The sequence below is a fragment of the Ranitomeya variabilis genome, chromosome 4, assembly GCF_051348905.1.
Source record: "Ranitomeya variabilis isolate aRanVar5 chromosome 4, aRanVar5.hap1, whole genome shotgun sequence".
Classification (NCBI taxonomy): domain Eukaryota; kingdom Metazoa; phylum Chordata; class Amphibia; order Anura; family Dendrobatidae; genus Ranitomeya; species Ranitomeya variabilis.
Window position 1 is genome coordinate 427,715,366 of NC_135235.1, and position 15,862 is coordinate 427,731,227.

The window sequence follows — 15,862 nt, forward strand, 5'->3', positions numbered from 1 at the left end:
TGTTGTGCACATGCTGCAGCCACGTTTGTGCATATAAACACTGACTTTGCCTGCAGCAGAGCTGCTAAGGCACTTCTCCTGATATCATCTTGTTTGCTGTGTTTGAACTTGCTCACGCCTTGCACCTGTGTTTATTTGAATAATACAGACTTTACACTGCACTTTGGTTCTGTTGCCTTATTTGTCTCAAGCCAAGAGATTCCTGAGTGTACCACTATAATTGTTACAGAAGGATAGGAAACTGTATATGTCTTTCATTATTTATTAAATTGTTAATGTACAAGCAGAAGCCATACAAATGTACAAAATTAACATATTGTTTGCATCAGGATGGAAAAAGCAGACACACAGATGGAGTACGGATTACATACGATATGGGTGATAAATGGCCATATTTTTCTTGACGCAAAATGGATGATTTTGTATTCACTCGAACCCAGCTTAACACTGACATAGACTACAAGATCTGAAGACGACTCTGTCGACACAGAACGCAGCTGATCGGTGCACTACATAAGCATGACATATATTCGTTTCTATATGGAGCACAAAATGACATGTACTCATGATTGATAAATACGTCAAACAGCATTAAGGGGTTAAACTGTCTGGATCAGCGCTTTCTTCTGTCTCAGAAGTTGAAACGGAAAGACTCTGCAGTCCAACCAGCTGTTGCTGTTGATTTTATAGGACACGAGAGATCCACCTTACCAAAGTGTACGTCATGATGCTAGAACCAGAACCCTAATATAAATTCTATTTTCATCATAGATTAGATATATTGATTAAAGAAGATGTCTTCCACCTACATTTTCATTCATTCTCAATTCTATAGCTGTAAAAACTAAACTGTGTTGTCACATTCTCTACTTGCTGATTGGTGCCAATTCACTTTTCAGATGAAGATCGGAGAATGTAAATGACTCATAACTGTACTGGAACTGAGGCGACTGTAAAGAATGATAAAACCCAGCCTCCTTCCAACCTGCGCTAATAATCAGATTATTTAAGAAATACTTTTACGTGGAAGCCCCTCTAAATATGCTGCTTACATATTTCTTTTTTTCTGAGCAACAATAATGTAATGACCTGCCAAATCTCCTTTGTCCTCCAGAGAATCTTCCTTCTTCAAAGACACTTGAAATTTTTCAATAATGTATCCAGCACCAGTAATCGCTTCCCTTAGAAATTTTTCATTAAGTGGTAGGCCGGAGAACCTCACCTCTCCGATCATGTAGTAGGAGTTTCCCAGATCACCTGTAAGCACTAAGTATCCACCCATTTTTAATAATGAAGTTATGTTTTTAAGAGCAATGACATATGATTCATAATCTTTACATGCTCCCTCCAGACACAGGCAACTCAGGACACAATCAACTTGGGGAATAATAACCGGCTCTATGGGATTGGCATTGAAGACATCACACTTTAGGACTTGTCTTATGGCTTTTCTCAGTTTTTCTTCCTTTTCTTGGCAAGTTATTCTGTAACAGAAGAAAAATTGTTGCATAAAAACATTTTAACCATTGGTTAACTTAGAATTTAGAAACTTATTGTGCGATTCTTCAAAGTATCAATGCTAGAAAACTGGCAATTTTTGTCAGTTGCACACCAATTTGAACTAACTTCGCCAAAATGGAGAGCTGGAGAGGAGGAGTGATGGGGTATGGCTACCGCATACCATCAAATTCAACAAAAAAATCTGGTTTGGTGTATTATCTAATCACCAAATGTCCAAATATAATGACTGGCACTTCTCAATACATATTAATCAAAACCTGGTCTGACCTAACCAAACAGCCGAAACAAAGCGATCCAGAGTAGAAAAGTTAAATTAAAGCTTTATTGTGTACAACTTATATAACATTGAAAAAGAATAGGGGTGAAGACGTGCTTCCCTGAGCTCCCTTAGCTGCGAGGGTAATCCACTTATTTTTGATACCCTGGAGACTCATCCACACAACTAAAAGGCAGCAGTATATAGCCCCTAGGCCACAGAAGTAATATCGGGCCACGGAGGTGAGGAGAGCGGCCCAGGATTACGACACCAGCTCGAGGCCTACTGCCAGGCCTGAGGCCTGAGCGACGCTGATACAGCCCATCTCCAGCCGGGAAGCCCACGGCACTTCCCCACTCTTGTGAGGATTATCCGGACTGTGCCTTATCAGAGGGCCCATCTCTGCCACCCCAGAACTGAGGAGCCCCTGTTGCCGCGATCTGGACACCACCGGAGGAGAGTGGGGACCGCCGCATTGAGAGTTACGGTGGGTGCCGTGTACCTGCGGCGCGCTCGGCCTCTTCCCGCGCCATAGAAGTGACGTCATGGGCCCTGGCTCACGCCGCAGGAGAGATACACCGACGGTGCTTACCTACGCGCCGGCCGTCCCGGAGCTGTTGCTGGGCGGTGCTGCCCGCTGACCCCCGGTCCCTCTTCCGACGCCTGGACCCTGCGGTGGCTGCTCTGGCCGCTGGGAGGCGTGTGGCCCGCACTGACAGCCGTTTGCCTGAGGGGAGCACGGAGGGCACACTGCCGCTGACTGCAGTCTTGCCGACACTGCAGGAGACCTGGTAACCCCCCGGTGGACTGCTGTCCTCCGGCGCCTAACAGAAGAGGTGAGAATCTGCTTGTGCTATATCCCCCCCCTACTTAAGCTACCTGTGAGGGGAGCAGGCCTTAGTTGCTGAGGAGTCGTCATCCCCCTCAGCTGGGCACATACAACTCGTGTGAGACGGGCGGCCCTGCAGTGTCCCGGCTACTACAGAAAGCGCTCCGCTCGTTTATGCTCCTGGAACTAAAAGCATAATTAGCCTCACACAGAAAGGAGCATTAGCCATATGAAAAACATTAATTCAAGAAAGTGCACTACTTGAGATACCAAGTGCATCATTCTTCCTAATGCACATACGATAAAGTAAAAAACGAAAGCACTATAAAACAAACTGTAAAAGATCACAACCCTCTCCTCAAATCGCACAGTACAGAGAAATACAATAAAGCTTCTGCAAAAGACACTAGATTCCCCATATGTACTTAAGCAGACCTACACTGACACCTATTGGCCGCACAAGGGAATACCTACTTTACTATTTCCTCAGAACTGCAGAAATCTCTGTGCACTATCGTCCCAATTGATGTAGTAAATCTGTCATACTTAGTGACTGTTGAGAACCCAAAAAGATGAAACTATAATTTCTCCTAAAACAGCTAGAGGAGGAACTAGAAGCATTCTTTATAACCTGAAACAGTGCACAATGGTTAGGTCCAGCACCAAAACGCCTAGATCAACTAAAGCAAACACTCTTACTTCGCAATCAGATATGGACAAGTATTTAAAAAAGCGTTTAACTGCTGCTAGTGCTATTAAAGCAAACCACCCTTCTGACCCAGTCCCGGATGGAGAGTCAGATACAGATATGGAGAGTGATTCGGATATAGGATCAGAGAGCAAAGAACAGCCAGTAACGCGTTCCTTTATTAAACGTATATTGTCTAAAGTACTGGAACCCATTGGAAAGGAGCTGACTGACATTAAGCATGAGATATCCCAACAGGGCCACAGACTGGAGTCCTTAGAGAATGCCCAAAGCAGCCATGTAGAATATTCCAATGCCATTTTGACCTGTCTTAAAGCACAAGAGGAACAGATACAAATCGTACACTCTACTCTGGAGGATCACGAAAATAGAGAGCGTAGGAACAATATCAGAGTTAAAGGTTTGCCAGAATCTGTGGCGGCTGAGGCCCTATCCAAAGCTGCTACAGAAATATTCCGCTCTCTCCTAACAGATCAAGATCCTCAAGATATAGAAATCATTAGGATCCACAGAGTACTCCGTCCCAAGCCCAAACAAGGGGACCCCCCTCGAGATGTTTATGTAGATTTCTTGATTTCCGTACTAAAGATCTAATTCTAAGACGTGCAAGGGAAGTGCAGGAAATTAAATTTGAAGGCTCACTGCTTAAATTGTTCCAAGACTTATCAGCAATAACTCTGAGGAAACGCTATATTCTCAAACCGTTTACAGAGGCTCTCATCCAGAAGAAATTACAGTACCGATGGCTCTACCCATTTGGGATACAAGTCATCGCAGGGGACAAGAGATTACAAGCCAGATCGTCGGAGGACATCAGGAAAATCTGTGGGGATTTGAACATCACCCTGGCCCAGTACCCGGACATTGAGTCCTTTCATGCGGCCTCCACACTACATCCCCTTCCTATTCCGACGCCGTGGCAATCTGTCTCCACACCCAAAGCTCAAAAGACTAAACGCAAAATTCTTAAAACGACTCCCACCAAAGATCAAGTTACTTGAGAAAGCATCCATTTGTACGGATAACTTTAAAAGACCTGAGCCTTAATGATTCTCCCGGAGATCGAGCTCTTTCCATATACTACTTGGGTACAAGTTTACTGCATTAGTTTAAAACAATGTTTCAGTTATTTAATGCATTTAATGTTTAGTTAACTATCCTCCAAACTAGCTGATAGTATGTCATTAATCACAGACAAGTGTTCAGATATGTTGCACTCGTACGAGTGTGTTGTTGTTCTAAATCCCCCTTTGTTGTTTCCCACTTTCTTATTTTCCACACTTTTCCCTCCTTTCCCTTCTCTAGTCCCTACCCCCTCTTTATCTCCCCAGGCACCTCGTGATGATATCCATCAAGTAATGATATATCCAGATGGCGGTTAACCAGAGAACATTCAAATTACTGACTTTCAACGCTAAAGGGTTCAACTCACCGGCAACCAGAGGCCAAACTCTCTCGCACTTTAAGAAAAAAGGTATCGATCTACTCCTTTTACAGGAGACACACTTCACAGACAAAAAAGTTCCTACATTTGACAAAGCACATTACGACAGATGGTTTCATGCCACCTCACCACAAAAAAAGTCAAGGGGAGTGTCGGTGGCCATAGCCAAGGACATTACTTTTCAACTTCATGGTCAGATGACAGATGCAAATGGTCGCTATATATTGGTGAAGGGGATTCTGGCGGGAGTAGTCGTAACCATATGCAATATTTATGCTCCAAACACGAAACAGCTGAAATGGCTGTTAGCTACGTTAAAAAAAATAAGAGACTTTAGGGAAGGCATCCTATTATTGGGTGGTGACTTTAATTTAGCTCTGGAACCAAGTATAGATACAACAAAGAAAAAAAGTGCGATCTCCTTAAGGGACTTGTCCAGACTAAAGCAATCACTGCACTCTTTGAATATGGTAGACATATGGCGTTATATGCACCCATCAACACGAGACTATACCTTTTACTCTTACCCGCATGGCTCATATCACCGTATTGACTACCTGTTCGCACCGAGATCCTTACTGCCCAAAATTAAACATGTGGAGATAGCTCCCTCCTTATTTTCTGATCATTCTTATGTAGTGACCGAATTAGCTCTGTCCAAACAATTCTCCACGTGCAGAACTTGGCAACTAAATGATTCTTTGCTTGATAGTACTACAAATAAAATACGTATCCAAAAAGCCATAACAACATACTTTGAGTTAAACAATAATACGGAGACATCGCCGCTAATAATTTGGGAGGCACATAAGTCCGTAATCAGAGGTGAATTTATATCAATAGCATCTTATTTGAAAAAATTGAAAGGCAAGGAGATTGACTCTCTTTATGAAGAGATAAAGCTCTTAGAGTCACAGCACAAGAAAACTCTTCTATCCCAGGTCCTGTTAGAACTCACAACCAAGAGACAGAGACTAAAAGATATTCTGAGAGAGCAATCAGTTAAGTTTTTTGCCTCATTTAAAAACCAAATATATGTACATGGAGATAAGGCTTCAAAGCTAACCATGTCACTAATAAAAAAAAGACAAGCCCGCACATTCATTCATGTTATTAAAACAAAGTCAGGTTTAAAGACCCAAAATTACTCTGAGATAGAGAAAGAATTCTTGTCCTACTATAAATCTTTATATCAATTACACCCTGAAGAAGGAGAAAATGAAAAGAGCCAAAAGAGACAGGATATCCAATTTTTTCTAAAACACTTAAAGCTCCCAACCCTATCTAAATCCCAACAAGAACGATTACTCAAGCCGTTTACTATGGCGGAACTCCGGTCGACCCTGTCAAAATGTCCTAAAAGGAAAGCTCCAGGCCCAGACGGCTTTTCGACTCATTATTACAGCACCAATTCTGAGTTATTACTTCCCCATATGCTTAACATGTGTAATGGTCTCCGGGAGGGAGAGGTGGCGCCGCGGCAGCTACTTGAAGCCAGAATCTCTTTGACATACAAAGAAGGTAAAGATCCAGAGCAATGTGGCAGTTATAGACCCATATCATTGCTGAATACGGATCTGAAGATATATGCGAGAATGATGGCGGATAGAGTTGCGGCGGTGCTCCCCCAGTTAATTTCCTTAAACCAATCTGGGTTTGTAAAGGGGAGAGAGGGGAAGGACAACACTTACAAAATTTTACACTTGATACAATTTGCTAAATGGAGAAAGTTACCAATGGCACTAATGGGTATTGACGCTGAGAAGGCGTTTGACAGGGTCGACTGGGTTTTCTTACAAGAAACATTATCACAATTCGGCTTCCCCTTATCAGTAATTACTGCCATCATGGGAATGTACTCATGCCCCTCAGCTAGAATTAAACTAAATGGTTCTTTGACAGACTCATTTCAGATACACAATGGCACGAGGCAGGGCTGCCCCCTATCCCCGCTACTATTTGTATTGTCGATCGAACCGCTTATACAAGCCATCCAACAATGCACTGAAATAACAGGCCTACAGATCCAGGGAGCCCTGTTGTGAATTTGGATTCTGGGCTCCCCCGGTGGCTACTGGTGGAATTGAACTGGTGTCTTCATCTTCTCTGTTCACCTGTTCCCATCAAGATGTGGGAGTCGCTATATAACCTTGCTGCTCTGTTAGTTGCTTGCCGGTCAACAATGTTATCAGAAGCCTCTCTGTGCTTGTTCCTGCTCCTAGACAACTACTAGATAAGTTGGACTCTTGTCCATGTTTGTTTTTGCATTTTGTTCCAGTTCACAGCTGTAGTTTCGTTACTGTGTCTGGAAAGCTCTTGTGAACGGGAATTGCCACTCTGGTGTTATGAGTTAATGCCAGAGTTTTAAAGTAATTTCTGGATGGTGTTTTTGATAGGGTTTTCAGCTGGCCATGAAAGTGTCCTTTCTGTCTTCTGCTATGTAGTAAGTGGACCTCAAATTTGCTAAACCTATTTTCATACTACGTTTGTTATTTCATCTCAACTCACCGCCAATACATGTGGGGGGCCTCTGTCTCCTTTCGGGGTATTTCTCTAGAGGTGAGCTAGGACTAATATTTTCCTCTGCTAGCTTTATTTAGTCCTCCGGCTGGGCTGGGCATCTAGAATCAACGTAGGCATGCTACCCGGCCACTGCTAGTTGTGCGTTAGGTTTAGTTCATGGTCAGCTCAGTTCCCATCTTCCAAGAGCTAGTTCCTATATATGCTTATGCTATGTTCTCTTGCCATTGAGATCATGACAGTTTGACCGGCCCGCAAAGTGTTAATTGTTTGGGCTGAAGCAGGAGAAAAAGAAGTGTTGAAGGGAAATTTTTTTTTTTTTTTTCTTTCCCCTCAGAGTTTTGCTGCCTAGCCCTTAATTGCTGTCTAGCTGCTTCTTACCTCCTCTTAACCCTTGAATGGCTCTGTGTCCACCTGTTTGTAATGGATCTTCAGAGTGTAACTGCAGGTTTGAATAATCTCGCCACGAAGGTACAAAATTTGCAAGATTTTGTTTGTCATGCACCTGTATCTGAGCCGAGAATTCCTTTGCCGGAATTTTTCTCGGGGAATAGATCCGGGTTTCAGAATTTTCGAAATAATTGCAAATTATTTTTGTCTCTGAAATCTCGCTCTGCCGGAGACCCTGCACAGCAGGTCAGGATTGTGATTTCCTTGCTCCGGGGCGACCCTCAGGACTGGGCTTTTTCATTGACACCAGGGGATCCTGCGTTGCTCAATGTGGATGCGTTTTTTCTGGCCTTGGGGTTGCTTTATGACGAACCTCATTTGGAGCTTCAGGCAGAAAAAACTTTGATGTCCCTATCTCAGGGGCAAGATGAAGCGGAAATTTACTGCCAAAGATTCCGTAAATGGTCTGTGCTTACTCAGTGGAATGAGTGCGCCCTGGCGGCGACTTTCAGAGAGGGTCTCTCTGATGCCATTAAGGATGTTATGGTGGGGTTCCCTGTGCCTGCGGGTCTGAATGAGTCCATGACAATGGCTATTCAGATCGATAGGCGTTTGCGGGAGCGCAAACCAGTGCACCATCTGGCGGTGTCCACTGAGAAGTCGCCAGAGAGTATGCAGTGTGATAGAATTCTGTCCCGAAGCGAGCGGCAGAATTTTAGACGGAAAAATGGGTTGTGTTTCTATTGTGGTGATTCTACTCATGTTATATCAGCATGCTCTAAGCGCACTAAAAAGCTTGGTAAATCTGTTTCCATTTGCACCTTACCGTCTAAATTTATTCTATCTGTGACCCTGATTTGCTCTTTGTCATCTATTACCACGGACGCCTATGTCGACTCTGGCGCCGCTTTGAGTCTTATGGATTGGTCCTTTGCCAAACGCTGTGGGTATGATTTAGAGCCTTTGGAGACTCCTATTCCTCTGAAGGGGATTGACTCCACCCCATTGGCTAATAATAAACCACAATACTGGACACAAGTAACTATGCGTATTAATCCGGATCACCAGGAGATTATTCGCTTTCTGGTGCTGTATAATCTACATGATGATTTGGTGCTAGGATTGCCTTGGCTGCAATCTCACAACCCAGTCCTCGACTGGAGAGCTATGTCTGTGTTGAGCTGGGGATGTAAGGGGGCTCATGGGGATGTACCTGTGGTTTCCATTTCATCATCCATTCCCTCTGAAATTCCTGAGTTCCTGTCTGACTATCGTGACGTCTTTGAAGAATCCAAGCTTGGTTCGTTACCTCCGCACCGAGAGTGCGATTGTGCCATAGATTTAATCCCGGGTAGTAAATACCCAAAGGGTCGTTTATTTAATCTGTCTGTGCCTGAACATGCTGCTATGCGAGAATATATAAAGGAGTCCTTGGAAAAGGGACATATTCGTCCATCGTCATCTCCCTTAGGAGCCGGTTTTTTCTTTGTGTCAAAAAAAGACGGCTCTTTGAGACCATGTATTGATTATCGGCTTTTGAATAAAATCACTGTTAAATATCAATACCCATTGCCGTTGCTGACTGATTTGTTTGCTCGCATAAAGGGGGCCAAGTGGTTCTCTAAGATTGACCTTCGTGGGGCGTATAATTTGGTGCGAATCAGGCAGGGGGATGAGTGGAAAACCGCATTTAATACGCCCGAGGGCCACTTTGAGTATTTAGTGATGCCTTTTGGTCTTTCTAATGCTCCGTCAGTTTTCCAGTCCTTTATGCATGATATTTTTCGCGATTATTTGGATAAATTTATGATTGTGTATCTGGATGATATTCTGATTTTTTCGGATGACTGGGACTTTCATGTCCAGCAAGTCAGGAGGGTTTTTCAGGTTTTGCGGTCTAATTCTTTGTGTGTGAAGGGTTCTAAGTGTGTTTTTGGGGTACAGAGGATTTCCTTTTTGGGATATATTTTTTCCCCCTCTTCCATTGAAATGGATCCTGTCAAGGTTCAAGCTATTTGTGATTGGACGCAGCCCTCTTCTCTTAAGAGTCTTCAGAAATTTTTGGGCTTTGCTAACTTTTATCGTCGATTTATTGCTGGTTTTTCGGATATTGCTAAGCCATTGACCGATTTGACTAAGAAGGGTGCTGATGTTGCTGATTGGTCCCCTGATGCTGTGGAGGCCTTTCGGGAGCTTAAGCGCCGTTTTTCCTCTGCCCCTGTGTTGCGTCAGCCTGATGTTGCTCTACCTTTTCAGGTTGAGGTCGACGCTTCTGAGATCGGAGCTGGGGCAGTGTTGTCGCAGAAAAGTTCTGACTGCTCCGTGATGAGGCCTTGTGCCTTCTTTTCCCGTAAATTTTCGCCCGCTGAGCGGAATTATGATGTTGGGAATCGGGAGCTTTTGGCCATGAAGTGGGCTTTTGAGGAGTGGCGCCATTGGCTTGAGGGGGCCAGACATCAGGTGGTGGTATTGACTGACCACAAAAATTTGATTTATCTTGAGACCGCCAGGCGCCTGAATCCTAGACAGGCGCGCTGGTCATTATTTTTCTCTCGGTTTAATTTTGTGGTGTCATACCTACCGGGTTCTAAGAATGTTAAGGCGGATGCCCTTTCTAGGAGTTTTGAGCCTGACTCGCCTGGTAACTCTGAGCCCACAGGTATCCTTAAGGATGGAGTGGTATTGTCAGCCGTTTCTCCAGACCTGCGGCGGGCCTTGCAGGAGTTTCAGGCGGAGAGACCTGATCGTTGCCCACCTGATAAACTGTTTGTTCCTGATGATTGGACCAGTAGAGTCATCTCTGAGGTTCATTCTTCTGCGTTGGCAGGTCATCCTGGCATTTTTGGTACCAGGGATTTGGTGGCAAGGTCCTTCTGGTGGCCTTCCCTGTCACGAGATGTGCGAGGCTTTGTGCAGTCTTGTGACGTTTGTGCTCGGGCCAAGCCTTGTTGTTCTCGGGCTAGTGGATTATTGTTGCCCTTGCCTATTCCTAAGAGGCCTTGGACGCACATCTCGATGGATTTTATTTCAGATCTGCCTGTTTCTCAGAAGATGTCTGTCATCTGGGTGGTGTGTGACCGTTTTTCTAAGATGGTCCATTTGGTTCCTCTGCCCAAGTTACCTTCTTCTTCCGAGTTGGTTCCTCTGTTTTTTCAAAATGTTGTTCGTTTGCATGGTATTCCTGAGAATATCGTTTCTGACAGAGGGACCCAATTCGTGTCTAGATTTTGGCGGGCATTCTGTGCTAGGATGGGCATAGATTTATCTTTTTCGTCCGCTTTCCATCCTCAGACGAATGGCCAGACCGAGCGGATTAATCAGACCCTGGAGACATATCTGAGGTGTTTTGTGTCTGCTGACCAGGATGATTGGGTTGCTTTTTTGCCATTGGCGGAGTTCGCTCTCAATAATCGGGCCAGCTCTGCCACTTTGGTGTCCCCGTTTTTCTGTAATTCGGGGTTTCATCCTCGATTTTCCTCTGGTCAGGTGGAATCTTCGGATTGTCCTGGAGTGGATGCTGTGGTGGAGAGATTGCATCAGATCTGGGGGCAGGTGGTGGACAATTTGAGGTTGTCCCAGGAGAAGACTCAGCTTTTTGCCAACCGCCACCGTCGTGTTGGTCCTCGGCTTTCTGTTGGGGATTTGGTGTGGTTGTCTTCTCGTTTTGTCCCTATGAGGGTCTCTTCTCCTAAGTTTAAGCCTCGGTTTATCGGCCCGTATAAGATATTGGAGATTCTTAACCCTGTTTCCTTCCGTTTGGACCTCCCTGCATCCTTTTCTATTCATAACGTTTTTCATCGGTCATTATTGCGCAGGTATGAGGTACCGGTTGTGCCTTCCGTTGAGCCTCCTGCTCCGGTGTTGGTTGAGGGTGAGTTGGAGTACGTTGTGGAGAAAATTTTGGACTCTCGTGTTTCCAGACGGAGACTCCAGTATCTGGTCAAGTGGAAGGGATACGGCCAGGAGGATAATTCTTGGGTGAATGCATCTGATGTTCATGCCTCCGATCTGGTTCGTGCCTTTCATAGGGCCCATCCTGATCGCCCTGGTGGTTCTGGTGAGGGTTCGGTGCCCCCTCCTTGAGGGGGGGATACTGTTGTGAATTTGGATTCTGGGCTCCCCCGGTGGCTACTGGTGGAATTGAACTGGTGTCTTCATCTTCTCTGTTCACCTGTTCCCATCAAGATGTGGGAGTCGCTATATAACCTTGCTGCTCTGTTAGTTGCTTGCCGGTCAACAATGTTATCAGAAGCCTCTCTGTGCTTGTTCCTGCTCCTAGACAACTACTAGATAAGTTGGACTCTTGTCCATGTTTGTTTTTGCATTTTGTTCCAGTTCACAGCTGTAGTTTCGTTACTGTGTCTGGAAAGCTCTTGTGAACGGGAATTGCCACTCTGGTGTTATGAGTTAATGCCAGAGTTTTAAAGTAATTTCTGGATGGTGTTTTTGATAGGGTTTTCAGCTGGCCATGAAAGTGTCCTTTCTGTCTTCTGCTATGTAGTAAGTGGACCTCAAATTTGATAAACCTATTTTCATACTACGTTTGTTATTTCATCTCAACTCACCGCCAATACATGTGGGGGGCCTCTGTCTCCTTTCGGGGTATTTCTCTAGAGGTGAGCTAGGACTAATATTTTCCTCTGCTAGCTTTATTTAGTCCTCCGGCTGGGCTGGGCATCTAGAATCAACGTAGGCATGCTACCCGGCCACTGCTAGTTGTGCGTTAGGTTTAGTTCATGGTCAGCTCAGTTCCCATCTTCCAAGAGCTAGTTCCTATATATGCTTATGCTATGTTCTCTTGCCATTGAGATCATGACAGAGCCCACTACAAAACGGTAGCGTTTGCGGACGACCTCTTGCTGATAATCACTAGACCATTGAGGACTATTCCAGCCATACTAGTAATTTTGGAAAAGTTTAGCAAACTATCAAATTTCAAAATAAATGAAACAAAGTCTGAATTCTTAAATTTAGGCCTACCTATACATGTAGAAAATATGCTTAAACGAGCGTACTCATTCCCTTGGCAAACGGAAAGCCTTAAATACTTGGGTATACAATTAAGTGCGTCAGAAAAGGACTTATTTGAGCTTAATTTCAATCAGCTATTAAAGAACACAACGAGAACCCTACACTCCTGGAAGGACACACATTTGTCGTGGGTGGGTAGAAAAAATATACTAAAGTGCATAATTCTGCCAAAATTTCTTTATGTATTTAACATGCTCCCAATCCAAGTCCCTTCCTCCTTCCTCTCTAAAGTGCATTCACTCTTTTTTAGTTATATTTGGCGAAAAAATAAGCCACGAATCAACTCAAAAACCCTAACACTACCAAAGGAGATGGGAGGGATGAACGCTCCGGACATAATAAAATATTATCATGCAGCACACATCTCTAGAACAATTCATTGGATCAGAAATACTGAAAACAAACAATGGCTAAATATAGAAGAAGAAATGTCGCCTCATCCTCTGCGTTCTATATTACTAGGACAAAATGCTGTTCAGTACCCAACAAAAATACAAAACATTCACACCTCAGCCACAATTAAAGTATGGGAAAAATATCGCCATAATTTAGCTCCTCCTATATCTCCCTTAGCAGTAATTACAGACTTGCTAGATTCCCTCCCAAAACAGGCTACACAAATCTCATTTAAGCACATACTGGAAGACGGTGCCCTTATATCATTAGAAAAATTGCACAAAATTTCGGGTCTCTCGGGCCTCACATTTCTGCAACACAGAAAACTTTTCCATATAATTAAACAATATGCCCGTCAGGCCGATCTTAATAGATCATTAACCCCTTACGAAAGATTATGTGCGGAACTGAGACCCCCTACCAAAATTTTGTCAACCATATATCAATCATTAATCAAAATTGACACAACGTTAAAACGAGCCTACTTAGCCAGATGGGAGAGAGATCTAGGTTGCTCCTTTTCTGACTCACAAATCAAACACATTTATAAGAACTCACATGGCCACTCAAAATGTGTGAGAATCCAAGAAAATTCTTTTAAACTACTCACTAGATGGTATATCACACCCAAACAAATCCAAAAATGGAATCCTACTGCGTCTATAGATTGTTGGAGATGTGGAGTGGCGGAAGGAAATTATCTACACATATGGTGGTCCTGTTCGGCATTAGCCCCCCTCTGGAAAGATGTTAACTCATTATTATGCAAGCTACTAAATAAACGCATTACGTGTAGACCAGAAAATATATTCCTCCACTTCCCAACTGTGACAAATGACAAAGCAACCGACAAATTAGCTCAATTTATTATAGCAGCGGGGAAATCCTTGATTCCTCAACACTGGAACTCCAAAACAATACCCACTAATACCCAACTACTTCTTAAAATAGAACAATTATATCACATCGAAGAATTGGCTGCCAAAGTCAGTCATAATCTAGAAAACTTTAACCGCGTCTGGAAACCTTGGACTCTTTACAGAACGCAACAACCCTTTATTTCTGAAATAACAGAAACAACATCATAAACCTACTCATTGATATCACAGGTGCCGTAGTTTCCCCCCCCCCCTTCCTCCTTTCCCACACCTACTCTTTTGACCCTAACTTTCACTCCTTTGCTTCTTCCTCTCTTCTTCCTTCTAATATACAAGTTGATTTTTCTTTAAACCAGAACTATTTATCAAATGTGTGCCAAGAATGCAGTTTATTCTATTATTGTCAGATGTTACTATGTAGGTATGTGTTTATATATTTACTAGACTGTGGCGCTTAAAGAATGAGAAACCGGTGTTATTCTGGAATATTACTCTATATGCTAAAATTGCCTTATATTAATGTGTATTCATTGTTTTGTTTGTATAAACATGCTCTTCAATAAAAAGAACGTTGAAAGAAAGAAAAAGAATAGGGGTAACCAAAGGCAAAACATGTGTATAGTATACCATCTGGACCAATAAAACAGATTTTATATATACCAATGCCTAACAGATGGCAATATATTTGCCCAATATGTGGATCAAGACAGTTATCTCAACAGCATACAAACAAAGGGGAGGAAATAAATCCAACGATAACCTTATGTCTTTTTAATAAAATTGCTTTATTTAGTAGTGAACGGCAAACGGGCAATGTTGACAACATGAACGCCCAATTAAAAATATAAAAACAGCAAATGCAAACAGGACACCGGGAGATACATCTGCGGACCCATATCAGACAATTTTTATCAAAAATATCAGTATATAGGGTCACAAATTATAAGACCAAAATAGGGGAATTTAAACTGGAAGACTCTCATAAAGAAAAATGCTCTATCACAATCATGGTAATATAATATAGTACTATATATAACCTAACATAATATACTGCAACAGAAAAAAAGTTATAATAATAATGGTTACCATGTATCGCAAGTGCCAAGTCCCATAGGGAACAGTATCATGTACCATATATAGCTTAATGCAGATTGGTGCAGCAGGAGAGAGCGATAACAGAAATTAATACATCACCCAAAATTGAAGTATGCAGCAGATGTAAGGTCCCGGTATCCGCCCCAACGTGCGTTTCGGCACACCTTCGTCAGGGGGCGCATAACGAAAAGTGAGAAATGTGCAGGATAAATAGGCCGGGGACCGGAAGTAGAACGAGCCGTGAACCGGAAGTACCCGCGCGTATCCTAGCAGCCCAGAGTGTAACAGAGGGGAATGGCGTCCTCCAGACCGGGTGAGCCGATACACGTGGGGCCCCACGCGATCCGCCCATCACAGAAAGGGCGCAGCCATTCACCAAAGAATTCACAAATGGGCGCATGCGCGGAACTCCAGTGTCAGACTATACATGAGAGAAAATGAAAAAGAGGCACAGTATGGTGGTCTATAATAAATGTAACCTAAATATAATTTTCACAGTTTCTTTTATGCATATTAATCCATAAATCAACAAAAAACACACCATATAAGAACAGTACGAAAAATAATGATGATGACCGATAACAAAAACCAAAATAAAGCCAACATTAATATATAGAATATTATTGTCATCATCAAAATATGCTTAATTTTCTCATAAATAATAATAAGGGATACATATATATCATAATATAAATACAAAAGAACAATTCAAACCCTCAAATAGTCATCTTAATATTGCATGTTATACAAAGAATAACCACTAGATGGTAGTAGAGAACTGTTTTTTCTTCAT

General features: G+C 43.0%; 1 protein-coding gene across 1 annotated transcript in view; it reads right to left on the minus strand.

Annotated features, from left to right (window-relative positions):
• Positions 1 to 246: 246 nt before the first annotated feature.
• Positions 247 to 15,862, minus strand: part of LOC143765077 (nicotinamide N-methyltransferase-like) — a 91,802-nt gene continuing 76,186 nt past the window's right edge. Inside the window, exon 3 of the mRNA XM_077251368.1 lies at positions 247 to 1,484. Within this exon, the coding sequence (XP_077107483.1) occupies positions 1,049 to 1,484 (436 nt within the window). The 3' untranslated portion in view covers positions 247 to 1,048. The remainder of the gene's footprint in view (positions 1,485 to 15,862) is intronic.